At 44.4% G+C, this 25,766-nt stretch overlaps 1 protein-coding gene and 1 long non-coding RNA gene across 10 annotated transcripts in view; one reads left to right on the top strand and one right to left on the bottom strand.

Moving 5' to 3' along the window:
- Positions 1-25,766, bottom strand: part of ANKRD6 (ankyrin repeat domain 6) — a 189,242-nt gene that overhangs the window by 27,624 nt on the left and 135,852 nt on the right. For 5 of the 9 annotated variants that reach the window (XM_059401051.1, XM_059401058.1, XM_059401056.1 and 2 more), the window contains exons 1-3: positions 7,344-7,434; positions 5,077-5,414; positions 976-1,074 (exon numbers count right to left, since the gene is read on the bottom strand). In XM_059401051.1, the coding sequence (XP_059257034.1) occupies positions 976-1,074; positions 5,077-5,370 (393 nt within the window). In that variant the 5' untranslated portion in view covers positions 5,371-5,414; positions 7,344-7,434. Of the gene's footprint in view, positions 1-975; positions 1,075-5,076; positions 5,415-7,343; positions 7,443-25,766 lie in introns of those variants that run through there. The other 4 variants (XM_059401052.1, XM_059401059.1, XM_059401053.1 and 1 more) reach the window with 1 other exon arrangement.
- LOC132018297 (uncharacterized) lies at positions 4,458-8,105 on the top strand. The gene is made up of 3 exons (XR_009404498.1): positions 4,458-5,054; positions 6,978-7,054; positions 7,333-8,105. It is a non-coding gene; the product is annotated as an uncharacterized LOC132018297 (long non-coding RNA).

The following is a 25,766-nucleotide window of genomic DNA, read 5'->3' as shown; positions in this document are numbered from 1 at the left end:
AAATAAAAGTCGGTATTTGCTTCACTTCCTCTAATAGAAATATTAAGTGCAGTGAGGTAGTGGGGTTGGGCTGAGAGGGCTGGGGTTACAGGGAGGGAGGAGCATGCAGAGGAGAGGTGGAGCTGGGCTGGGGGCAGGCGGGTGCACTGTTGGTCACATCTGGCCGCTGGCTTTGGCTTCTCTTTGTCCACACCACGAGACTGGCTGAATGGCATGGATACCCTCAAGGAGAAGGCTAGGTAGGGTCTCAAAGGCCTGGGAGCGGCGTGGTGCTAGGGATGGTAGTGGCCATGTGTGGGCTGGCCCGGGGGACCAACTGAACACCGCAGGAAGCAGAAGGAAAAGTGACTGGATGGGGGCACTGGTGAGGGGGCTTCTGGTGTGCTGATAATGATCTGGTTGCTCACCAAGGGAGGCTCAGTCAGTGAAAACTCATTGAACTTAAAATTTGCATATTTTTCTGTATATGTAGGACATTTCGTTAAACAGTTGTCTAAAAAAGTAAACATGGGCTGAACTGCACTTAATGACAGAGTTCCCTGTTTTAAGATTAACAATTTAAAAGCAATGATTAGTATAAAATATATCATTGGGATTTCTTAAAGAAATGATTTTGTTCATTTTTTTCCTTCCAATATATTTCCAATTAATTCTAATATGTATATATATTTTTAAAGGAGGGTGAGCAAGTTAATTTGAGTCCAGGGCAATGCCTTCCCCCAGCCAGGCCTCCACAGGCCTCATTATGTCTAGACTTTTTTCTTTACCATTTACATATGTGGTTGCCCACTGCTGCCACAGAACAGGGGGAGGAATAAAAGAATATGATTTGTTGGGATATGAGATACTCTTTCAAAAGAAAGTTGGGCTGGTTTATCATGTTAAAGCATGAGTGAGAAGACTTAGGAAGGATAACATCTCAAACGGTCACAAGATCCCAAAGCAGGGTCCTTAGGCAGCCATGTCCCCCATCACCTTGTCTTGGCGGTCCAGAGCACAGCCTTCCTGGATGAGCGCCGCGATGACGTCCGTGTTCCCCACCACTGTGGCCCGGTGCAAGGCAGTCTGATCCCCCTGCAGAGGGACGTGGAGGCAGGAACAGCAGTCAGCTCTCCCAGCCCTGCCCTGCAGCACTCCCTGCACTGCTCTGACACAAGGACATCTCCTGTCCTCCACTGGAGCAGACCAGCCATCATGCCAGGCAGAGCTCTTCTGTTCGCAAACTCAGTGGGGAACTTCAAACCAACCACAGAACAGCTTCAGAGCTGACCTCAGAATGAGGGTCAGGCACTCATCTGCCGCCCCAAGGAATGGCAGTGTTCAGAGATATGACTGTCAGGTCTGTGAAAAGTGGGTCTGAGAGCTAGACCGCGTGTACCATGCAATTAAGCCAGCAATCTTTACTCCCTGCTGAGTCCTCTATTTGCCTGCTCTCGTTCAGACGCATCACGACCCGGCTGTGTCAGCTAGCAACACTCATGATTTGATGAAGGGCGCATATCTGCTGATCGACTTATATGGGCTGAGGGCAATGCAGCGGTTTATACCACGTCGTCTGACAATTCCAGGGGCTATAAGCTATCACTGCATACGTCTGTGCGGCCTCTTCTGATATGTCATCACAGCATCCTTGCTGATTCATGCTGCCTTTTCTTTAGGATCAGATGCCGGGGATTGCTGACCTTCTCTTTCTGCATCAGGGTGGCAAAGGGAACTTGACCCTTTCCCCTAAGTGCATTTGCGAGAAAGTAAGATGGTCCAGATAAGAGAAAGTTCCGAAGTCTGTGAGAGCACATCTCATCTCTGACATGTACTCAGGAAATCAAGTCGAGACAAATTAAGTCTGGCCTGGGGTCCAAACTGGAATGGGGAGGTAAGTGAACAGTGTGGAAAACTTCTGGTAGGGAGGAAGGGGTGCGGGCAAGGCGGACAGGAGATGTGAATCTTGCACACTCTTGCGAGATACCTGGCACTTCACTGGGGCTCAGTTTCTTAACCTGCACCTGTAAAAGGAGGGTAGGTGCTCCCCCAGGTCTGTCCCTTCCCTTCTTGGGTTCTAGGATTTGGCTGGTAAGAGTTCTGCACAAAACGTTTTAGTGGAGCACCAGAGGGGCAAAGGACATGCCCCAGGGCATCCCTCATCTTCAGCCCAAGAGAGGAAAGAGACTATTATAAGACAAAAAATATGGAGCTTTTTTAAAGAGGGTTGCAGTGATACCTATGAACTTCCTTAATGAAGTACTGCTTCTACTTACTGAACACCTTGAAATCTAGAACAAACAGCAATGCGCATTAAAGTCACTTGACCCAAATAGAAATTCTGGAGGTGGATGGTCGTAATGGCTGTACAACAGTGCAAACGTGCTTAACGCCACTGAACTGTACAGTTAAAAATAGTTAAAATGGTAAATTTTATATTACATGCGTTTTATCACAATAAAAAGCACTTAATGCTATTTAAAACACACGTTTACTTTCTTAAAATTAAAAAAAAACTCCCTTTAAAAATCCATGAGGGGAAGTGATTTTTATTTTTCTCCTTTATAGTTTTAAATAGTTTCCTACTTTTTATACTTAACAAATACAGTTTTAGCCACAGGAAAAACTGCTATTTATTGAAAGTCTACGTTGTAACAATACACCGATAATGGGACTGTCCGTGTCTCAGACTCTTTTCTCACTATTCATGTGTAGAACGTAAGGGATTTCCAAAGTGATGGGAGCACATCCAGCTCCAGTATTATGATTTGTCCACTGCCCGCAGCACGACTATTATGAGCCCTCCCCCTCAGCATCCTAAACCATTATTCCCATTACACATTAGGTTTAGACTGGGTTTTCTTCTTGACCACCTTCCCAGAGACCCCTTACTCAAAGAGAACCCTTTCTGCACGCCTGCAGTCACAAGAACGTGGCCCTGGTGGGTGGGTGCAGGAGGCACATCAAACCATTACACACTCACTTCGAACATTCTAGGAACTATTTCCAGAGGCCACGCACTATGTCCAAACAAGTCATCCTATGAGAAACTGCCCAAGTTTAATTTTAAAAAATCTATGGGAGAATTTCCAAGACTGCCATTTCCCCATCAGAACGGTGACAGGTCTTCCCCAAACGGGCCTCAAGTGCAACTTACAACCTGAGGAGAAAGATGGTGCTCTGGACTCGGCAAGAAGGGGAGACTGCAGCCCACCCTCCAGGGGTAAACACTGATGGGGCCATTTAAAATTCCCACAGACTGCGGGCACTCGAATCTACACTCTGCACTGATGAGAACAACCCTGTCATAGAACAGAACTTAACCACTTGATCTGTGTTGTGCACAAAGCCCAGAACTCATGGGTTGTGTCAGCCACTCTTCGGTTCGAGCCAGAGCACGAGGGGCCTCGGCCGGTTGGGGCACAGTCTAACCTAAGCCTTGCTGCAGGTCAAGTGCTTTATCCTGTTTCACAAGCTGCCCCTCAATCACGAGTTTATGCAGCTTTGGAGCCAGAACATCACTATTATTTATGACTTGCTCTCAGCAGGAATCTTCCATTTTTGCTTCCCTGGAGAGGTCTTTCCTTTGTGAAACTCTAGCTCAACGAAAGAAGCTAAATCTAACTTTTGGTTTAGCCTTCAAAAGTAAATTTCCAGACGGATTATCAAGACTCAAGGAGATCTAAAGACTTGGGTGAGGCTTCCGTGAGAACACTAACTGTCCTAAGCCACTGGCACAGGTGTCTCTCCCAGAGACTCTTGAGGGCACTGCCTGTCTCCAGACCACCGCTTCCCCTCCGTCTTCACTGCCTCAGAGACCTCACTCTGAGCCCGGGGCCTGGCCTCATCAGTTGGATAGAGACTGCGGAGAGTGCCAACGTCAGCCTTTCCCCACCGAACGTGGCTGTCCTTCAGTCCTGGGACGGTTCTGGAGGACTGAGGAAGGGACTTTCTCGGCTTATAAACACCAGCTACTTGAAAGTTATGAGGATAAGAGCTGAAGGCCACTCAGAGAGATAGGAAACCTCTAAGCAAAGGGCCATCCTGGGCTATCTAGCTCAGGGCTACTGCTTCCCCAGAACACACAACCCAGTCGAGCGCCTGAGACTCTTGACTGAAACGGGGCCTCCTGTTTTCCTCCTATAAAATTTACTGTGGAAGTATTTCCTCTTTGAAACAGGAAACAGAAAACCACCAAGCGTGTCCTTAATATACACTTATTAGCAGACTCAGGCAGCAACTTTGACACAATCCTTATGCCTATATTATCTAAATACACCATGAAATTCTGAAACTTTGAAAAAAAATGCTGGAAAAAGTATGACATGCTTAACAGCACTCAATAGTTATTTGTTCAGTAAATATTTATTGACCTTCCACTACACTCCAAGGGTATCTAATTCTCATTTTATTAATAAAAAAAAAATTTAAAAAGCGAAAAAACTAAGGCTCAGTGCTGTTCAGTGCCTACCCAAGGATAATCAGCTAATTCGGGATAGCATGGTTGGGCCGGAATTCAAATTGTCAAGGCTCTTTGCACTCAACTCCAAGCTATTTCCGCCCCATGAGTCAATGAACCTCAGTGCAGGCCTTAAAAAAGATCAGCTGCCTCTTGATGGCATCCCCTGGCTGAGTGCTTAGCACAAGTCCACGGCCACTCCAGGCGCCCAAGAAGTATCTATTGAATGATTAACTACAAGGAAGCAGAAGGAAAAACACTGCAGCTGGAAACATCGAGAGCCAGCCACCTTGCAGTTTGGCACTTCAGGCTGGAACATGCTGACCTGTTTGCAAAGTGTGTGAACTGCCCGCCCTCAATGTTTCTGACTTCAGTGTTGCTCACTTATGGAACTGAAAGGATTTGGAACCTCTGAGGTCTACATCTTTCTTGTGAAATACTTTTAGTGTTCTCTCTCTTACGTGGTGTAAGAGAACGGGCTCAACGCACACAGATGCCGAAGCTAAGCTCATGGAAGAAACCTGAGTCCCACTAAGACGGAACACATCCCTCTTCAGGATGGATCTCCCCAGGTGGCACAGATGGACATGTCGCCAGGAAGCCCAGAACGGTGCAGGTGTGCAAAGCAAGTTGCTGACCTCTTTTTCTCTCTCTGATCTTCTAGGGTTCTTCCTAGCCTTTCTTCTCTGGTTTTTCTTATTTTTTTCTTCCTTCATGGCTTTTATCTTGGCCACAGGGTCCTGGACTATTTCTGAGGCGGGGGCCGTGTGGTTGCTCATTGACCAATTAGAGATGGCATTAGAGCTCCAGTGTGAGTTGACAGGATTGGCCGGAAGCAAGAGGGAATTTTCTCCTGGAGTTGCATATTCTAAAGAACTGGTTTCCACAGGTGGAAATTCATAATAATCCCATTCCAGGCCACTGGAGGTCATTCTTCAACTAATTCTCTGTCCTTACCATGACATTAGGAATGTATCTGTAGAATATGAAGTTAGGAGTAAATTCCTCACAACATTAACATTCTCTATTTCTATCCATCATCAAGGCAGGTAACTTCTGAACTGATTTTTTTTCCAAAAATGAATGTCCCACCTTCTTTAAAAAAAAAAACACCCATAGTTTTGGTCTGCAAATTCTTGCATGAATGTTAAAGCTGATCACCCAACAGGCACAGTAAATATGAAGAGAGCCATGAACAATATCCCGGCAAGTTGCTTCAGAACTAGTGAAGATCAACGCTACCTTCTCCTTTCCCAACCATTTTTACACTGTTTTGTTGCTGTGTTTTTGTTTTGTTTTGTCTTGATTTAAGTTATCAGGGAGAAGCAATGTTCACATTGTCTGGTTAGGGCAAGAAGATGCAAGAAAAGGCATTATTCCAATAAAGGAAATGAAGGTGCTCCTGTCTAAAGGTAGCGCTGCATTGGCTGCCATGTCTTCCCTCCTTGGCTACCTTGTGAAAACTCCTACTTTACTTCCTACCTTGCCCGATATAAACACCCTAGCCTGAGAGAAACTTCTAGGAAGTTAGCATGGCTTCGCTGCATAAGAACTCAGTGATTCTCGGAGCACAAGACCTGAAGCAGGACTTGGTTAGGAATGGGTTAGCACCCTGGTGTGGGAGCCTAGCCAGCATGGCCAGTGATGACTTTAATTACGCAAAGAGAAGATGTGATGCATCAAACAGGTCTACACCAGCAACCACATGTTCTGCCTTTTCTGTGGTCAGAATCTCTTCTCTCTCCTTGTATGTGCATTCCTGTCATCTAAGGAGATGATATATAATCAGGAATGTTATGATGGTTACAGTGTGGGGGAAAAATGTATTATGACTCAAGATAGAAATCAATAGCCAAAAGCTAAATCAGCATCTTTTGAAAGTAACATTTTTGATGACCCAATAGGTTCCAAATATAACCAGAGATTTATGAATAATACCAGACAGCCTTCTGACTGTACATAAAATAATGACATTTAGTTATTTCATTACAAATGCTGTCTGTCACATTTCTGTGTCTGCCAAGTTTTAGAACATTACACAGACAACTAAAGAAAATTAGAAGCACTTTAGTAACCTATACCCTAGCACACCTGAAGGCCTGAAATTTGATTAACACTCTGTAACCACAGTTATTAAAGGTGAATCAGGAAGAGATTATGATAAGTGATAATTCTATACAATTTTGTGTTCCTCACAAAACTTATTTCTTAGAGTCTTACCACACAAATTAGAGTTGAAATTAGAAAGAGTTTCTGAAAACAGCTTCCAGTCACATTATCACAACATTTTTTCCTAATAGCTCATAGGAGGACAATTTATATAATCTTATCTATATCCTCCTCTTAGAGAACTTACTTCCTCAAAAGACAGAAGGCAACCCTGTGCACTACATGACATCACCCCAAGTATCTCTAGATAATCTGAAAGAAGAGACTCCGAGACTGAGTCTTAATAAAGGCATAGCACTAGGGGGAACTCTTTCAGGAGGCTTGCTTTTTCTTGGATTCAATGATATCAGTTATTTTTTCTTTTGAACAGGTCCTCTTTACACTAAGAGAAATCAAGGTGAGAAGAGGAAAATATGAAGTTTTTAGGGCCTACTTTTTTTTCTAATGGTAAGCTTGGTCAATGACCTATTTCCAGTAGGCCTTGCCCACACTCACTCAGGTGTGTGTGTGTGTGTGTGTGGTGTGTATGCTCCTTCATAAGGCAAAATGCCCTCTGAGGTTCTACACTTGGATGGTACTAGATAGGACACGAACCATGATGGGAAAACCACCCCACCCTTACAAACTCTAGCTTGCTACCTAGAATGGATCCCAGGCTTCAAGGGGAAGTTCTTCCCACCAAGGGGACCAAGAAGTGCATCTTCTATCCTCCTGCCTTATCGCAGGTTATACTCACATCATCCTGGACATCGAGGTCACAGCCAGCCTTCAGCAAGATCTGGACCACAGAAAGATGGCCCTTATTGGCAGCAAGATGAAGGGGGGTCCGGCCATGCTGTTAATGTAAAGCAAACACTGATTTCAGAATAGGCCATCAACACCACTGTCCTGGGGGCATCTGGGTGGCTGTTGGTTGAGCTCCTCTGACTCTTGTGTCAGCTCAGATCATGATCTCGGGGTTGTGGGATTGGGCCCTGCGTCAGGCTCTGTGCTCAGCATGGAGTCTGCTTGAGATTCTCTCTTTCTCTCTGCCCCTCCCCCTGCCCACACAGATGTGCACTCTCTCAAAACAAATAAATAAATCTTTTTAAAAAATGACCAGTGCTCCGGAGGGGATGGGGGCCTAGAGCAAGGTTTACATAGTGGTAGTCCCTACCCCCTTCAGTCTGATAGGCAATCCTTATAAATTTACCAAAAACTCAAATTTTTAAAAGTTTTTTAAGAATCTTATTTATTTGTCAGACAGAAAGAAAGAGAGAGTGCATAAGCAGGGGGAGCAGCAGAGGCAGCAGCAGAGGCAGAGGGAGAAGCAGGCTCCCCAGTGAGCAAGGAGCCTAATGCAGGACTCAATCCCAGGACCCTGCGATCATGACCAGAGCCCAAGGCAGACGGTTAACCGACGGAGCCACCGAGGTGTCCCTTCACCCAAAATTCAAGTTTGTCTCAGTTAACCTTTGTTACTGGCATTGTGATAAATGAATAAAATTTGAGGACTGACTACTGACGGGCATCAAGGTTCTTTTCAGTGGTTTGCAGAACACTTTCATGTGCACATGTCTCTGTGCCTCTGAGGAGGCTTCTTAGCCCTGTTTCTGGGTCACAGAGGTGACCATCCTGCAACAGCCCTAACATGCAGGCTCCTGAGGTATGACACAGGGTGACACCTAGAAAAACTCTCTTCAGTGTAAATCAACTATGCAGAGAACTGACCTTGCCAAACTCCAAAGTCCTCAAATTCTTCTTCTTTTTTTTTTTTTAAAGATTTTATTTATTAATTTGACAGAGAGAAATCACAAGTAGATGGAGAGGCAGCCAGAGAGAGAGATAGGGAAGCAGGCTCCCTGTTGAGCAGAGAGCCTGATGCGGGACTCAATCCCAGGACCCTGAGATCATGACCTGAGCCGAAGGCAGTGGCTTAACCCACTGAGCCACCCAGATGCCCCCAAAGTCCTTAAATTCTTAAGGAAACATTATGTTCCCTTTGCTTTCTCCCTCACATTCTCTGTGAAGGAATATTCTCCCTGCTGCTTCAAAAATCATTTAGCCACGGCCCCCACGCATGTTGAAACACACCCTGTGCATCTCATATGGGTCTCTTAATACTGGGACAGTAGTCTCTTACCACCTTCCAGCACCTCGATAAAACTTTCCAAAGAACTTTATTGATATTCTAGCAGGATAAACCCATTAATGATCTCCATAAAGTGTCAATTTGCTGTAGGCAACTAGGTGTGGAGGAAAACAGAGATAGCAGACCATAAAGAATCTTAATTTCTACCCATGAAATGCAATCAAAGCACTAGAATGATTCTGTAAAGAAAGAGGTCAGAGCTCACTTTAAAATTAGAATTCTTAATTAAGAAAAAAGTTGCTCCCAAGAAAGTGGGCTATAAAAAGCCTTCATCAAAAGGCAGTGTCTGAGAGGAGTTGGAGTGACCTTCCCTGGCTAGCAATTGTCTCAGTGCACACTGCTTCACCTTGATCCTTTCAGGGGAAGGTCCACAGCCGATCAGAGGGAGCAAAGCAAGCGAGTTCCATTCACTGGGCCTAGTCCCAGGCTCCATCTGTCATCACAAGTCCTTGTTGAGGACATCAGATAATGACCTTCAGCAAGTTCCTAAGGCATTATGAATCACAGGGAAGTTTGTCACGTTTGTGAGGAGACAGATGCTTGTGCTGTGAGGAAGGCCGACAGGATGGTCGGACACAAGGGCTTCTGGGCAACCAGAAAAATCTAAACTCTGATGGGGAGAAGTCTTTGCAGAGATCCTGGAAAAGAGGACAAAGGACAAGGAGTCGAGGGGTGTCAGGTCAAGGAAGCCCAAGGAATATCCTCGCCAACAACCAGATATGACTGGTTGGAAGTTGAGGGCCAAGGAGGCAAAAGGGTTTGTCCAAGTGAACACAATCAGAAGGCAGAAGGAGATGCTGCTGTGGTTCAAACCAGGTCCCATTGAGGAGGGCACTTTAGAGACTATGAATCGCTGACAAGATGGGCTTGGACTAGAGGCACCTTCCTGATCCAGAGTCAGCAGAGACTCCCCTCTGTGGTGAAAGGACAGGCTGGAGGCAGTGGAGCCTCCTGACAACAAGCCCAGCTCAAATCCCAGCTCTGACTAATAGCACCTGTGTGACTTTGTGCACGACGCTCTCCTAAGCCCATTTTCTCACCTATAAAATAGGAATAGCCTCCACTATCCACCCCATAAAAGCTAGAAATAGGATACATGGGGTAATAGTCACTATCTAAGGTGGATTTTCCTTCCCTCCAGCTGTCCTCAGCCCTAACCCCTGAAGACACCCTAACTGTTCCCTCTCCCCCTTGTCAGCTCTGCCCATCTGCCTTAGCAAAGACCGGTGGGATATTTTCAATGGCAAACAGACCTGCGTGAAGGGTTGGAAATGAGATCACTTAAACAGTTAGATGAGCTCCTTTTTATATTTTTTAAGGGGGGAGGGGCTGAGGGAGAAGGAGAAAGCGAATCTTTTTACATTTTTTCAAAAAGACTATTTATTTATTTGACAGACAGATTACAAGCAGGCAGAGAGGCAGGCAGAGAGAGAGAGGAGGAAGCAGGCTCCCTGCTGAGCAGAGAGCCCAATGCGGGGCTCGATCCCATGACCTTGGGATCATGACCTGAGCCGAAGGCAGAGGCTTTAACCTGCTGAGCCACCCAGGCCCCGAGAAAGAGAATCTTAAGCAGGCTCCACACTCAGCACAGAGCCTGACATAGCGCTCAATCTCAGGACCCTGAAATCATGACCTGAGCTGAAGTCAAGAGTTGGATGCTTAACGGACTGGGTCACCCGGGTGCCCCTCCTGCCAGCCAGTCTTGATCCACTTGTCCACTTCCATTTTGAAACACAGCCCGTGGTTTCCAGTTTTTGCATCTCTGCTGTACAGGCATTCTTCCTGGGAATGCCCCTCTCCAAACTATGCCTTCTCTGATTCCCCAAGAAGCATCTCAGACTGTCTTCTCTGTTCCCACAGCAACTCAGCTTCCTCTTTTTTGTTTTGACATTCTGTTTTGAGTGTCACCCTGGGCCCTAGTTTCTCCTTCCAATTAGGCCAGGATCTGCCTGAGGGCAAGATAGTGCCTTCCATGAATGATGAAGCAAGTTGACTCTGAGGTGGGATGTGGCCATGTCAAAGAGGAGTCCATGTTCCTCAACCACAGGGACACAGGAGCGAATTCCAGTTCCCCAGGCTTGACCTCAAAGAAATGGAGAGCATGGGGGTGGCTCTGGACTCCAAGTTTTGGGATGTCCCAGCCCCTCAGGAAGTTTAGATACCTAGGGGCTTCATAAGTGTTGAAGCAGGTGCAACAAGGACATGGGGACTTCTCTGAGGAGGGTCAGTGTCCCCCTTGCATGTCTGGCTCCTTTCATGGCATCAGGTGAAAGTACAGTAGCACAAAGGCTTCCCGCTGAGTCTGATGCTGTCCCACTCCTGTGCCCCCGAGTTTCCTAGTTTCCTATGCAAGACCAACTCCCTTAACACACACACATTCACACTCACACATCATCCACTAAAGGTGGAGAGGAAGAAAGAAGCAGAAATATATTTGGTTTTCCAGAACATCATATTATGAAAAGCAATACAAGTCAAGCCAATCAGAAAAGTCGCTGCTTGACCCAGCACACAAAGACACCCCAAGGTCATGCCTAACAAATGGAGAGGGCTGCCATCTCCCTAAGTGTGAGGGGACAAATAATAACTGACCCTTAGAGGGAGTCTCTAAATGACTCAGACCCAGGATGCATCTGTTCTCATCTTCATGCCCTCAGGACTGGCCAATGGAAGAAATGGGAAAAGGAGAAAAGACTGTGAACTGTGAATGATACGAGGAAGATGTTCTTGAAGCATCCATTTTTCCTGGGACCTTCCCTAGTCCAATGACCCGTTCAATTCAGCGTAACTCAACCCAGGTTCTGGAGGGCTCCGGGAAACTGCTAATAATATGGACAAGAGGAAGAAACAGTAGCAGCTAACACTTATGGGGTACTTACTATGTGGTATCTTAAGAATTTTACATGTGGGGCACCTGGGTGGCTCAGTGGGTTAAGCCGCTGCCTTCGGCTCAGGTCATGATCTCAGGGTCCTGGGATCGAGTCCTGCATCAGGCTCTCTGATCAGCAGGGAGCCTGCTTCTCTCTTTCTCTGCCTGCCTCTCCATCTACTTGTGATTTCTCTCTGTCAAATAAATAAATAAATCTTTGGAAAAAAAAAAAAAGAATTTTACATGTGTTAGCTCATTCAGTCCTCCCCGCAACACTATGAGGTAGGCACTAAGATGAGGAACTTCCATTTTACAGATGACAAAACTGAGGCATGGAGGGACCCTGTCCATTTTTCTGTGTCAGAAAGCAAGTAATTTGAGCCTGGATTCACTCCTAAGCCATCTGACTCTGACCCCCACCCTGACCTGCTCTACCTGCTGCCCACTTTCTGGCCGTGGGGGGCCTCTCTCCTGGCAGAAGGGTTCATCTCTCACTGTTAGGAAGCTCCCGAGGCTCCCAGATGATGACCTCTGGAAATAACCTGGTTTCCTTAGACTCTCAAGGACAAAGAGAGAGTTTTTCTATTCTCACCCTGCATCGAATCACTTGAGTAGGTTGGCCTGTATATCTGCCCGCCTATACTGATGCCCGAACCCCAGCACCAGAGTTTCTGACACCACTCTCTGTGGTAGGGCCCCGGCATCCGTTGTCATACACCCTCCCCAGGTGATTCTAATGAGTGACCCAGGCTGAGAACCACAGGACCAGTTGAAGAGGGGCCAGGATAATCCTCTCCAAGGCAGCTATAGGCCCTCGGGCGAAACCTGCCACATCGGGCCTGCCCAAGCAAGAGTCATTCCTCTAGCTACATTCTTCCTGAGGCTCTCAACCCCACCTGTCAAGACAAAACACTAAAATACTGCACAGCACGACCCAGAGTTCCTGTTTCTTGAGAGAATGTGAGCAATATAATGACATTACTAAAAATTTGGAAAATCAAAAATCTGTAATTCTACCACCCAATACAACTATCATTTTTTCCAATTATTAACTTTTATTTATTTATTTATTTATTTAAGAGAGAGACAGAGAGTGCTCAAGAGCACGGAGTGGGGGGGTGTAGGGGAGGGAAAGGAAAAGGGAAAGAATCCCAGGCACACTCTGCCCTGAGCGGGGACCCCAAAAAAGGGCTCAATCTCCTAACCCTGAGATCATGACCTGAGCCAAAACCAAGAGTTGGATGCTTGACTGAGCCAACTTTGCTCATTTTTATTCAAACGTTTTCAGTGCATCTTTTCTACTGATGCTTTTGCATTGTTATATCAATAGTCACATATAACTCATATAACATCCATCAATAGTCACATAACTATCTTGCTTTTTATATTAATTCTATACCTTCTATAACCAGTGGTTCTCAAACTTTATTGGGCAGCAGAATCTCCTGGAGGGCTTGTTAAAAGATAGATATCTGGGCCCCCTTCCAGAGTTTCTGACTCCATAGATGTGGGTGGAGACTAAGAATTTGCATTTTTTTTTAAGATTTTATTTATTTATTTGATAGAGACAGAGATCACAACTAGGCAGAGAGGCAGGTGGGGGGGGGGGTGGAAGCAGGCTCCCCGCTGAGCAGAGAGCCCAATGCAGGGCTTGATGCCAGGACCCTGAGATCATGAGCTGAGCCGAAGGCCGAAGCTTAACCCACTGAGCCACCCAGGCAGCACAGAATTTGCATTTCTAACAAGTTCCCAGGAGAGGGAAATGTTGCTAGTAGGGGATGACATTTTGAGAGCCACTGGTGTAAATCACTAGTTTTCAAGCTGTTTGCACATCAAATTCACTTGAAATCTTAAAATAAGAACAAACCCAAAATTTACCCCAAAGGACTGTATTATATCAGCCTGGGCTTGGGTGATATGAATATGAGTGTTTTGTTTTTAAGTTCCAGGTGATTCTAATGTGCAGCCAGAAGTTATAAACCCCTGTCTTGGACCCTTTAACGGTGCCAGTTGCTCCAGCCTGCCTGGTATCAGGAGAGGCCAGCTGAGACCAGCAGTCGTGAAAGGACCCAGGACCCTGCAGGGGATGCAAATTTCCCTTGATCTAACCAGGGCGAGACAGAGACTCAGCACCTGCCCGCCTCCAGGGAACTAAACGGCAAAGGGCCTTGACATGTTGCCAGGCAATAACCACAAAAAAGTGGCCCCAGTGTCAATGAGTCTAGGGCTCTGGTCTAGGGTGCTACTTTGTTCTGGCAGGTCAGCCCAGTGGGTCCCAACTTCCAGGAGAACTACTGCATGGGAACAGCAGAGAGAGTCCTGTTCCAGCAGGCGACCTGTAAATTACACTCACCAGTGACCATACAGGGTGTGCAGAATGAAGGGATCCCTGCTGCTCATTCATAAGAGGCCAACCCCAGCTGGAGGGGCTAGGCTCTGTCAGGGAGCATTCCAGGAGGAGGATTCCTGTTCAGATAAAGATCTCCTACCAGTGGGGATGACAAGGGAGACCAGCCAAAGGTAATGAGCTTAAAATATACCTTGAAAGGAAGCAGAGGTGTTCTGTTCCCAGCAGGTGTTCAGAAACGGTGCTTAACCCTTCTCACCCAACAACCCTAGGTAAGGCATCTACTGGGGAGGCCTCCTAAGGAAGGGCTGAGTCGCAGGGAGGGCGACCAGGGACCATGTGAGAACCACAACAGACAGAAGCCTGACAAACTCCTTTTCTATAGACTCCATGGGGCCATGACCCTGGTCACTTATTACTCTAGCCAAGATCCAGATGTTGAGTCCCGGCTCCTGTCTCGTGCTGAGGTGTCCCAGGTCTTAGTAGAGAGCAGGCCCTTCAGACCGATAATACCTGTGCCGTGAATGATAAGCCCTGACCCTCCAGCAGCTGCCGGGTCTAACAGAGCAGGCCTGAAAAGTGAGAAGACGATATATACAAATGTCGAATCATTATGTTGTTTGCCTGTAACTAACATAATGCTATATGTCAATTACATCTCAGTAAAACAGTGAGAAGAAAGGGTGCTGTGCTTACCCATTCTTGGAACACCATCTTTAGCTAATGATATGCTTATGACCAAAGTCACATAGAGACCTGGGCAGAACCCAAAGGAATAAAAAGGCCAGAAACTCTGAAGAGAGGAGAGGCAAGGGTGAAGGAACCGGAACACCGTAGCTCAAAGAAATAAAACAATTAAACCATCTTAATTGGAGGCTGTTACAAGGTTTGCAGTTGCACAGACGTTACCCACGTGAAGGTAAACTGTTCAGGGGGGAAATGCAGGTTAGATACCGTAATAACTTCAAAATGACAATGCTTCCTTTCTTCAGGAGATCATGAAATCGATCAGGGACATGCAATCTTTACTGAGGCAAGAAAGAGCTGTCTATATTATCTGTGGCATTAAAGAAAGAAGCAAGGAAAGAGAAAGGTAGGAGGCAGGAAAGATGCAAGGCTGGGAAAATAAGAGTGACGTGTTTTAGAAACAATATATCGATCAGATTGATAACGGGCCTGAGAGTTTAATTTGGAGGAGTATAGTAAGGCTAACAGGTTCTAGAACTTTGCAAGATCACAAATCCAGTTTCTGGCAGAGCTACATAGAGCTAGAATTCTGGCCCTTGGACCATCATTTAGATTTTAAGTTGTAGAAAACCCCCACCAGGGGCACCTGGGTGGCTCACTCAGTTAAGCATCTGCCTTCAACTAAGGTCATGATTTCGGCTTCCTGGGATCAAGCCCCTTCAGGCTTCCTGCTCAGCTGGGAGCCTGCTTCTGCCTCTGCCTCTTGTTCTCTTGTTCATTCTTTCGCAAATGAATAAGTAAAATCTTAAAAAAAGAAAGAAAGAAAACCCCCACCATCTTTCTTAGGTGTTCCGAGACAGTCCTCTTCTCAGACACAATATTCTCCAAATCTCAACTGCAGGGAATGGTGTAGCTTTGGGATGAAAAATTCAGTCCTTCTCAGGCTTATGATTCAATGAAAATAAAGTTATGAAGGCATTCAGAAGAAAATGGGTAAAGAAAAAGTGCCACGGATCAAAGGAGACTGAGACAATAGAACTTTTTATTTTTTAAAAAAAGTTGATAGTTTCAAAAGCCTTCAGAGGAGCTCCTGGATAGCTCAGTCAGTTAACCATCTGTCTCCTGAGTTTGGCTCAGATTATCATCTCAGGGTAGTGAGAAGGAGCCCTGCACTGGGCTCTTCACTGGACATGGAGTCTACTTAAGATTCTCTCTCCTGGGCACCTGGGTGGCTCAGTGAGTTAAAACCTCTGCCTTCGGCTCAGGTCATGATTCAAGGGTCCTGGGATTAAGCCCTGTATCATATCGGGCTCTCTGCTCAGTGGGGAGCCTGCTTCCCCCCCACCCCTGCCTGCCTCTCTGCCTATTTGTGATCTCTGTCAAATAAATATAAAATCTTTAAAAAAATTCTCTTCCTCAGTCCCTCCCCCCTAAAATAAACAAACAAACATAAATAAATAAATAGCTTCAGAGCTTTGCTCCTTAGAAAAGTATTTTGTCTACCTATCTACTTGGATGAGTAACATCATATCGTAATGAGACTATAGGTGATAAAAAAAAAATAGTGAGACATTAAATACCTTGGATGAAAAAAATTAGGATCCAAGAAAATCTAATTGAAAGAACAGGCTAGTTTTCATAAGACAAAGTGAAATAGGGGTAGATGTAAAATTCCTGTGCTAAGGATCAGGAGCCCAATCACCCAAGGGCAGGGGTACAGGAACTGTCCCATAAAATAATCCTCCTTTTTCCATGATCAGTATCCTACGCCAAAAGCTTCATAATGTTTCTCTAAGTCTTACTTTGGGGATGGCCTGGTAATCATAAATAATTTAGAAAGATGATTTGAAATGTATATTGTTAGGAATCAAGTATTCAAATATAATGACTTAATAATAAATAGTTCCTTTTGAGGCGATCCAGTAACTACTAGGGTTGGGCTTGCTTCTAGAAAAATCCACCAGCAAGAAGAACCAAAATATTTCAGGCAACTTAATTGGCTATTAAGGATTCCATCAGCTTCTGTAGTACATCTATACCTAAGTGATACAGCTTCACTTAATGGCCTCCGTTTTCCTCCACAGGTAGCCACTTAGACAACACTTTCAACTGGTTGATGCACTGACAGAGCAAAACATGGTAGTTCAATGCATGATGAGCTATGGTCGAGATAAGAACTGTCCTCTCATATTTTCTGGTTTTTTACTACAAACCACTGTCTTTTCAGCAACTATTAATAAAATCATGTAGTTTCTCCTTTAATTTTAGTATACTGAATTATGGAACAATCCATGAATTCCTAGACCAAATTCCATGTGATCACACTGTATTCTTCTTTTGATAAATGCTGTATCCTTCTAGTAATGTTATTAAGAATTTTTGTATCTATATTTGTAAGTGAGACTGATCTATACTTCTTGTACTGTATCTTTCTTTCTCTCTCATTCATATTTACTTAGTTTCTGTATTCAGGTTGTGCTGGTGTCACAGACTAAATCTAGCTTTCCATTTTGTTCTAGGATTTACAATAGTTTAAATAACAATGGAGCTAATTTTTTGTTGTTGTTAAAAGACAGAACAGGGCTAACCATTTGGCCCTAGTACTTTTTAAAGTTACATCTTTAGGGTGTCTGGGTGGTGTGGTTGATTAAGACTGCTTTCGGCTCAGGTCATGATCCTGGTGTCATGGGATCGAGTCCCACATCAGGCTCCCTGCTCAGCACGGATTCTGCTTCTCCCGAAGACCTCTCTCCTTTCATGCTCTCTCTCTCTCTCATCTTCTCTCTCTCTCTTTCCCTCAAACAAATAAATAAAAATCTTTTAAAAAAAAATAAAGTTACATCTTTAATTATGTTTCTAATCTTTTCTATGGTAATTAGACTAAGTTTTTTGCTTCTTTTTGGGTCAATTTGTTACTGTTTTTTTAATTGTGGTAAAGTATACATAACATAAAATTCACTATTTTAACCATTTAGGTGTACAATTCATTACATATAGTCACAATGTTGTACAACAATCACCACTATCAAATTCCAAGTTTTGGGGGTATCTGGGTGGCCCAGTCAGTTAAGCATCTAACTCTTGATCTCAGCTCAGGTCTTGATCTCAGGATTGTGAGTTCAAGCCCCACACTGGGCTCTACACTGGACAAGGAGCCTACTTAAAAATTTTTTAAATAAATTAACAAATTAAAATACAGAAATACAAAAAAAATACAGAAATACATAAATTCCAAATGTTTTCATTATTCCAACAAACTATATCCATTAAACAATAATTCTCCATCCCCACAGCTCCTCTCAGCCCCTGCTAACCTCTATTCGATTTTCTGTCTCTATGAATTTGTCTATTCTAAGTACTTCAGGTGGAATCATACAAAAGCTGCCCTTTTCTATCAGTCTTATTTCACTTAGTATGTCTTCAAGGTTCATCCATGCTGTAGCATGTGTCAGAATTTCATTCCTTTTTCAAGCTGAATAATATTCCATTTCATGAGTACAGAACATCTTGTTTGTCCTTTACTCTGTTGATGGACATAGGGGTTGCTTCCACTTTTGCTATTGCGAATAATGCCGTAGGAACATGGGTGTACAAACATCTCTTCTAATCCCTGCTCTCACTTCTTTTGCATGTATACCTAGAAGTGGAATTGACAAATTATATGCTAATCCTATGTTTAACTTTTTGGGAACCACCATACCATTTTCCAGAGTAGCCATACAATTTTACATTTCTGCCAGCAATGTGCAAGTGTTCTAATTTCTTCATGTTCTTAAAACACTTCTTTCCTGTTTGCTTTGTTTGATAATAGCAATTCTAATGAGTGTGAGGCATCACATTATGATTTTTATGGATATTTCCCTAATGACATTTCCCTATTAAACATCTTATCAAGTTCTTATTGACCATTTATAGATCTTTGGAGAAACAGCCATTCAAGTGCTTTGCTTATTTTAAAAATTGACCTGTATTCACAAATCAATCAATGAGATACACGATATCAACAAGAGAAAGAATAAGAACTATACGGTCATTTCAATAGTGAAGAAAAAGCACTTGACAAAGTACAACATCCATTCATGATAAAAACTCTGAACAAAGTAGGCTTAAAGGAAACAAACCACAACATAATAAAGGCCATACATGACAAACCCACTCCTAACATCATACTCAATGGTGAAAAACCGAGAACTTCTCCCCTAAGCTCAGGAACAAGACAAGGATGTCCACTCTCATCACTTTTATTCAGTATAATACTGGAACTCCTAGCCATAGCAATCAGACAAGGAAGTAGTTAACGTGTTTTCATTTGCTTATTTGTCAGCTGTATATTCTCTTCAGTGAAATGTCTCTTCGGGTCTTTTGTCCATTTTCTAACAGGATTGTTCATTATTTTACTATTAATACTATTAATAGTTTTTTTATACATTCGGATCTTGTCAAATATGTGGTTTGCAAATGTTTTCTCCCAGACTGCTGGTTGCCTTTTCGTCTTCTTAATGGAGTTCTTCACACAGCAGAAGTTTTTAAATTTAATGAGATCCACTTTATCAAGTTTTCCTTTCATGTATCATGTTTTAGGGGGTAAAGTCTAAGAACTCTTTCCCTGGCCCTAGATCCTGAAGATTTTATGATTTTTTCCTAAAAGCTTTATTATTTTACATTTAAGGTCATGATCCATTTCGGGTTAATTACTGCATACAGCATTCAGTTCATTTTCTAAAACTACGGATGTCCACTCGCTCCAACATCATTTATGGAGAGTTCCTCTACTGAATTCCTTTTGCTCCTTTGTGAAAAATCAGTTGAACATATTTGTGTGGGTCTATTTCTGGGTTCTTAATTGTGTTCTATTGATCTGTGTCCATCCTTCCATCAACACCACATTCTCTCAATAACTATACCTACATTTTCAGCCCTAATATCAAATAGAGTAATTCCTCTCAATATACTTTTTTTAAAGCTATTCTACGGTCTATGCCTCTCCACATACATTTTAGAATCTGCCTGTCTATACGTGCAAAAATCACTTTGCTGGAATTTTAAAAGAAACTACATTTAACCTACAGATAAAATTAGAGGGGACTGTTATCTTCACTGAGTCTTCTAACTGTGAAGCTGGTATGCATCTCTATTTAGGTTTCCTTTGATTCATTTCACCAGCCTTTTATAACATTTCAGATCCTGAATGTGTTTTGTTAAATATATACCTAAGGATTTAATTCCCTTTAATGGGACTATAAAGGGTATTGTGTTTTTAACTTCCATTTCCACATGTTCACGGTTAGTATATAGCCATGCAATTGATTTTTGTGTGTTGATCTTCCATCCTGCAAGTTTACTAAATTCTCTTACCAATTTTAGATTTTTTTAAAAGATTTTATTTATTTATTTGACAGAGAGAAATCACAAGTAGACAGAGAGGCAGGCAGAGAGAGAGAGAGGGAAGCAGGCTCCCTGCTGAGCAGAGAGCCCGATGCGGGACTCGATCCCAGGACCCTAAGATCATGACCTGAGTCAAAGGCAGCGGCTTAACCCACTGAGCCACCCAGGAGCCCAACCAATTTTAGATTTTTGTTGATTCTTTGGTATTTTTCATGTAGACAATCATGCCATCTGCATACAAAGATAGTGTCATTTCTTCTTTTCCAGCCTATATGCCTTTTCTTTCTTCCTGCATTATTGCAGTGGTTAGAATTAGCACACGGTACTGAATACGTAACAGCAGACATCCTACCCTTGTTCCTTAAAGGGGAGTTCAGTGCCCCACTATTAAGTATGATGTTAGCTGTAGTTTTTTTTTTTTTTTTAAGATTTTATTTGATAGACACAGATCACAAGTAGGCAGAGAGAAAGGAAGAAGCAGGCCCCCCACTGAGCAGAGAGCCCAGTGTGGGGCTTGATCCCAGGACCCTGGGATCATGACCTGAGCCGAAGGCAGAGGCTTTAACCCACTGAGCCACCCAGGCACACTCTAGCTGTAGGTTTTATAGAGGTGCTCTTTATTGTGTTGAAAAAGTTCTCCTCAATTCCCATTTTGCTGAGTGTTTTGTTTTTGTTTTTACCATGAATGGGAGTTGGATTTTGTCAAATGCCTTTTCTGCATCTGTTAAAATGATTACATAATTTTTTTGTTTAGCTTATTGTTATGGACTTAATGTTTGTGTCCCCCAAAATTTATATGTTGAAATTCTAACTCTTAGTGTGATAGCATTTGGAGACATGGCCTCTGGGAAATAAACAGGCTGAGATAAGAGGATGAGAATGGCGACCTCAAGATAGGAATGGGGCGCCTGGGGGGCTCAGTGGGTTAAGCCTCTGCTTTCGGCTCAGGTCATGGTCTCAGTCAGGGTCTTGAGATGGAGCCCTGCATTAGGGTCTGCTCTGGGTGTGGAGACTGTTTAAGATTCTCTCTTTCCCTCTCTCTCTGCCCCTCCCCCTGACCCCTCGCCCCTCCCAGCCCTGCTTACGTGCACTCTCTTAAAAAAATAACAAAAAGATGAGGATGAAAGACCAGAGCTCTCTCTCTGTCATGTGGGAACGCAGTGAGAAGGTGACAGTCTACAAGCCAGGAAGAGGATTCTGACCTGGAACTGAATCTGCCAGTATCTTGATCTTGGACTTGCCAGTTTCCAGAATTTGCAAGAAATGTTGTCTGTTGTTTAAGCTGCCCAGTCCATACTGTGACGGTATAGTAGCCTAAGCAGACTAAGACATCTGTTCACAGGAAGGTTGTGTTGAACCAGCCTTGCATAATTAAAATTAATTTCATCATCTCATGGCATATAATTCCTTATACCTTGCTTGAATCGATGGAAACACAGGCTAAAAGAGGCCCAGGCACTGTTGCTACTCACTCACCCATCTACCCCAGATCCTGGTTTACAACGACCCAAACAACAGCCAATTCTCAAGGAAAACACACTTGAGAGGACTGACCAAAAAATGTCAGTTTCTGAACAAGTTTCTAGACTACTTGATTTTCTGAAACCTGAGTCATTATAGCTTAAGAGAAAGAAAAAAACTGGTAGGAGGGACTCACGGGGTTTACCAATGCACCACCTGCGCCGCATGTGAGCAGCTTCTAAAGCTCCTTCCCCTGTGGTTTCCTCATGATATTCCTCAACGACGATGAGCTGATGACACTGCAGAAGCCTGGCAACAGGCCTATTACTGGCCTGGAAACCGCTAATCCTCCAGTGCATTTCATTCAGAAAAGATACAGACATTTAGGGAGGGTTTAAAATACTGACAGCCAGGTGTGGCAGGACATTTGAAACGTCTCCTCTAGAGTGGTTAGGAGCTATTAAATATATGACTTCAGGGTTTGTTTGTTAGGTTTTTTTTAACTAAAAGGTGTTTTAGGGCACATTAATCTGGGTTATAAAATACTCAGCTGTCTAGTTAGAGGCCTCAATTTTCAGTGCCGACTGCTGACGCAACAGTGCAATCTGCACGGGCAGACCGCGGCCATGAGGAACCGCAGACAGCTTGCAGCCTGACTGCCTGGGTCAGGGGGGCAGGGGGGCAGGGGCCTCCGGGCCAATGCACTGGCCTGGCCTGCCTCCACCCCACTGAACACCACTGTAAACACGGGCATGAGGGAAAGAGAAGAAGCTCTGAGCCATTCCAGAGATTTCTGTGGAGGCAGCGGAGGGGGAGGAGAGCAGGTAAGAGACTCAGGGCCAAACTCTGGCGCTCCTGCTCCAATGGCAGCCTCAGCAGGCCCTCTCGGACACTCAGGTCAGGTTTGAGTGTCCATCCATAAAGTTCTAAGGCTTGTTCTCCTTAGTTGCTGCCTATCTCCCCACAGGCTCCTGCAGGGACTCCCGTCTGACCTGCTACACCAGTCTTTACACGGTCTCTGTCAGAGAGGTCCACTTTTCCTTCCTGCAGGAGCATCTCCAGAGGCTGCCTCCCTACCGCTGCTAGAACTCCCTGCCTAACTAACCCCTCGTCATAAGTTAATACTGAGACTTTCTAAGAATTGACCCAATGCATTGCCATGCACTGTCTCCTAGGCAAGCCACATAATTTATTTCCCATGTCAAGACATTTATTTTCTGCTCGTAAATGTGTTTCTAGTTTGAATTATGGCGTTCAGATGATTGATATTTCATAGTGTTCTGCAAAGAGCACCAGGACTTCCAGGTGTCTAACCACTCACTGCCTTGGCCCAGTGCTCAACAGAGAGTGTCATTCTACCCCACATGCAAGGCTCTGGGACCTCAGGGAGAAACACCTGGAGCAGTGAGCGGTTCTCCACCTGGCTGTTCATTAGAGCTTTGAAAACCTGCCAAGCCCAACCCACAGCCACACCAGTTAAATCAGAACCTCTGAGCGTGGGACCTGGGCATCAGTATTTTCAAAGGCTCTCCGGGTGATCACATGTGCAGTCAATAACTGAGAGACTGGAAGGAACCTCTGTGCTTGGGAGGACCATGGGCCCAAGTGAGAAAACACCATGATGACAATAGCTACCATTCACTATCTTCTATCCCCTCCTTACACCAAGCACTCTGCAAGGACTACCTCATTTAATCCTCACAACATACCCCTGAGGGAGGTGTGGTTATGCTGGTTTTGCAGAAAGGAAACCAAGGCTCAAGGTGGCTGATAACTTGGCCAAAGTCATAGAGATGGTAAATGTGAGTCACTGCCTCCACTCCTGGTAAAGAAAAATGGGGTAAGATTTTTAAATGGGTGACAAATTAATAGAGACAGAAAGTGGACCGGTGGTTGCCAGGGACCAGGGGTGGGGGGATGGGGAGATACGTTTAATGGGCACGGAGGTTCAGTTTGGGAAGAAGAAAGAGATTTTGGAGATGGGTGGTGCTTATGGTTGCACAAAACTCAATGTATTTAATGCCACTGAACTGTACACTCAGATGCTAAATGTCAGGTCATGCATCTTTTGTCCTAATTAAGAAAAAAAAATAAAAACAAGAGAAACTTAAAAATAAAATAACAGTGGGTGGGGGGAGAGGGGGACTCCGTGGCCTGTCTCATGCACAGCACAATTCCAGGTTATCCCCCCATTATCTTGTCTTTTTTTACCGCTCTCAGTTGTAGTATGCAGAGTGCAATGCCAATAAATTGTGTCTAGCAGAGATCCCGTAGATATTAGCCAGTTCTACATCTAATAAGCAAATTTATTTCCACTTTCCTGATTGCCTACACAATGGTGGTTCTTTGAATTCTCCTTTGAACCAGCTGCAACATCGCACTGGTTCCCTAATGACCTGATTACGTAAAATCTTTATATATGTTTGTTTTATAACTGTTGCTCAGAATTACCACTGTATGTCAAGTTTCCCTGACAATTTCTGATGATAAACTACGAAGACCTAAGTTCTCCCGGTTGAGGTTTGCTTCTCGTAAGATGATGCTTCTAGCTACCACAGAACACAAAGCAGACTTTCCATCTGACCCGGCATGTAACTGTACGCCCTTGCTGCCCGCCATGGAGTGTTTTAGATTTAAGCGCCCAGAGCAAGATTAGGGGCTGCCTCAGCCCTGCGCACACTCTAGCCCTCTTTGGGGAGGTGAGAACACACTGGGCTACTGGGTGTGAGGTGACAAGTCCCAGGCAGCCTTCGGAGGCAACCCTGTTTCCCAGCTGAGTGGATGGTAAGGGGTGTGGAGACCCCCACTGCGCCCCTCCCATCAGCCACTTGCATGCTTTTCTCCCTGACTCCCAGTAATGGGCCCTCGACACAGCCTAGAGCAGGTGAAAAAGAAAATTCTATGAAACCCATGCTGAAGCAGAGAGGAACAAAGGCCAAAAGAGAAACTAAATAACCCACAGCAGAGAGAGCTCTTGAGGGCATCTAAAAGGTAGGATAAATTCAGAAGACGAAGGGCTAGGAAAAGAGGGAAGACAGAGCTATCAAGAAGGAAGAGGTCAGTGAACCACTGGTAGTGGGGCAGGTCAAGGTCAGACCTCCCAGCCTCTCCATGCTGGTGGAGAGTCCACTGGCACAATCTCAATGCACAGCAATCCCACTCAAGCTGTCACAATTCCTTGGGCACACGCCCCCTGACCCAGCAGTGCCAGTTAGAGAAATCCGTTCCACAGATATAACCACACTGTCGAATAAGACCTTAGGACAAGGTTAGTCACTGCAGCATAGTTTATAAGAGAAGATTAATAGAATCTAAATGCCCATCAATAGGGGATAGGTTAAGCCAATCATGGTCCACGGAATAAAGCATAGTGAAGAAGGCTATGTATAGTATCCTACAATTTGTATAAAAGGAGGGAAACACACAGAGATACATCTATTTGCACATATAAGCATTAAATATAATAGGAAAACACAAGGAACAGGTAACACAGGCTGTCTACCTGGGGGGAAACACGGAGTGGTTGGGAGGCAGCACAAGAGGGAGACTTGCCAACTTCTGTATCTTCTACATCAGAACTATGTGAACGGATCACGTACTCAAAAATTGAACAACTTTTATCTTCTTAAGTAAGTATATGGAATCTTCTGGAAGAAGCGTGCTACACACAACATGTTCTCTCTCAAATGAACCGTTTCATGTGAGCAAAAGCGTTGTAAGCATGTATTTCTCCCACCACCCACCTCTGGGGACTGATAGCTACAAATCCGCAGGCTGGCAAACACAAGTTCAGACCCACACCATTCCAATAAGTCTGAATATTAAACACACACCCAGACAAATCACAAGAGACTCTTAATCATAGGCTGAGGGTTGCTGGAGGGGCAGGGGTGGGGGGATGGGGTAACTGGGCAATGGACATTAAGGAGGGCACGGGATGTAATGAGCCCTGGGTGTTGTAGAAGACTGATGAATCACTGACCTCTACCTCTGAAACGAACAGTACACTGTATATTAATAAACTGAACTTAAATTAAATTAAAGATAAAGTAAAATAAACCATCCAAAAATAGATCCATACTTAAAAAAACAACAAGGAAGCACACCTGCGGAATCAAACACAAGGCAACAAAATAGATCCCCCATTTTTACAGCTTCCCCCTGCCCAGGAAAGCCAGCCTCACAGACCCTTCCTGGGGGTTTTGCCCAACAGGAAACAGGTTCAAGAGCATGAAGTCAGGCAGTAGCAGCAGGAGCGATAATGCTTGCAGAGTCCACA

This window comes from Mustela nigripes, chromosome 5 (assembly GCF_022355385.1).
Source record: "Mustela nigripes isolate SB6536 chromosome 5, MUSNIG.SB6536, whole genome shotgun sequence".
Taxonomy (NCBI): Eukaryota; Metazoa; Chordata; class Mammalia; order Carnivora; family Mustelidae; genus Mustela; species Mustela nigripes.
The sequence above is the reverse complement of the archived record's forward strand: the minus strand, read 5'-3'. Positions and strand labels throughout refer to the sequence as shown.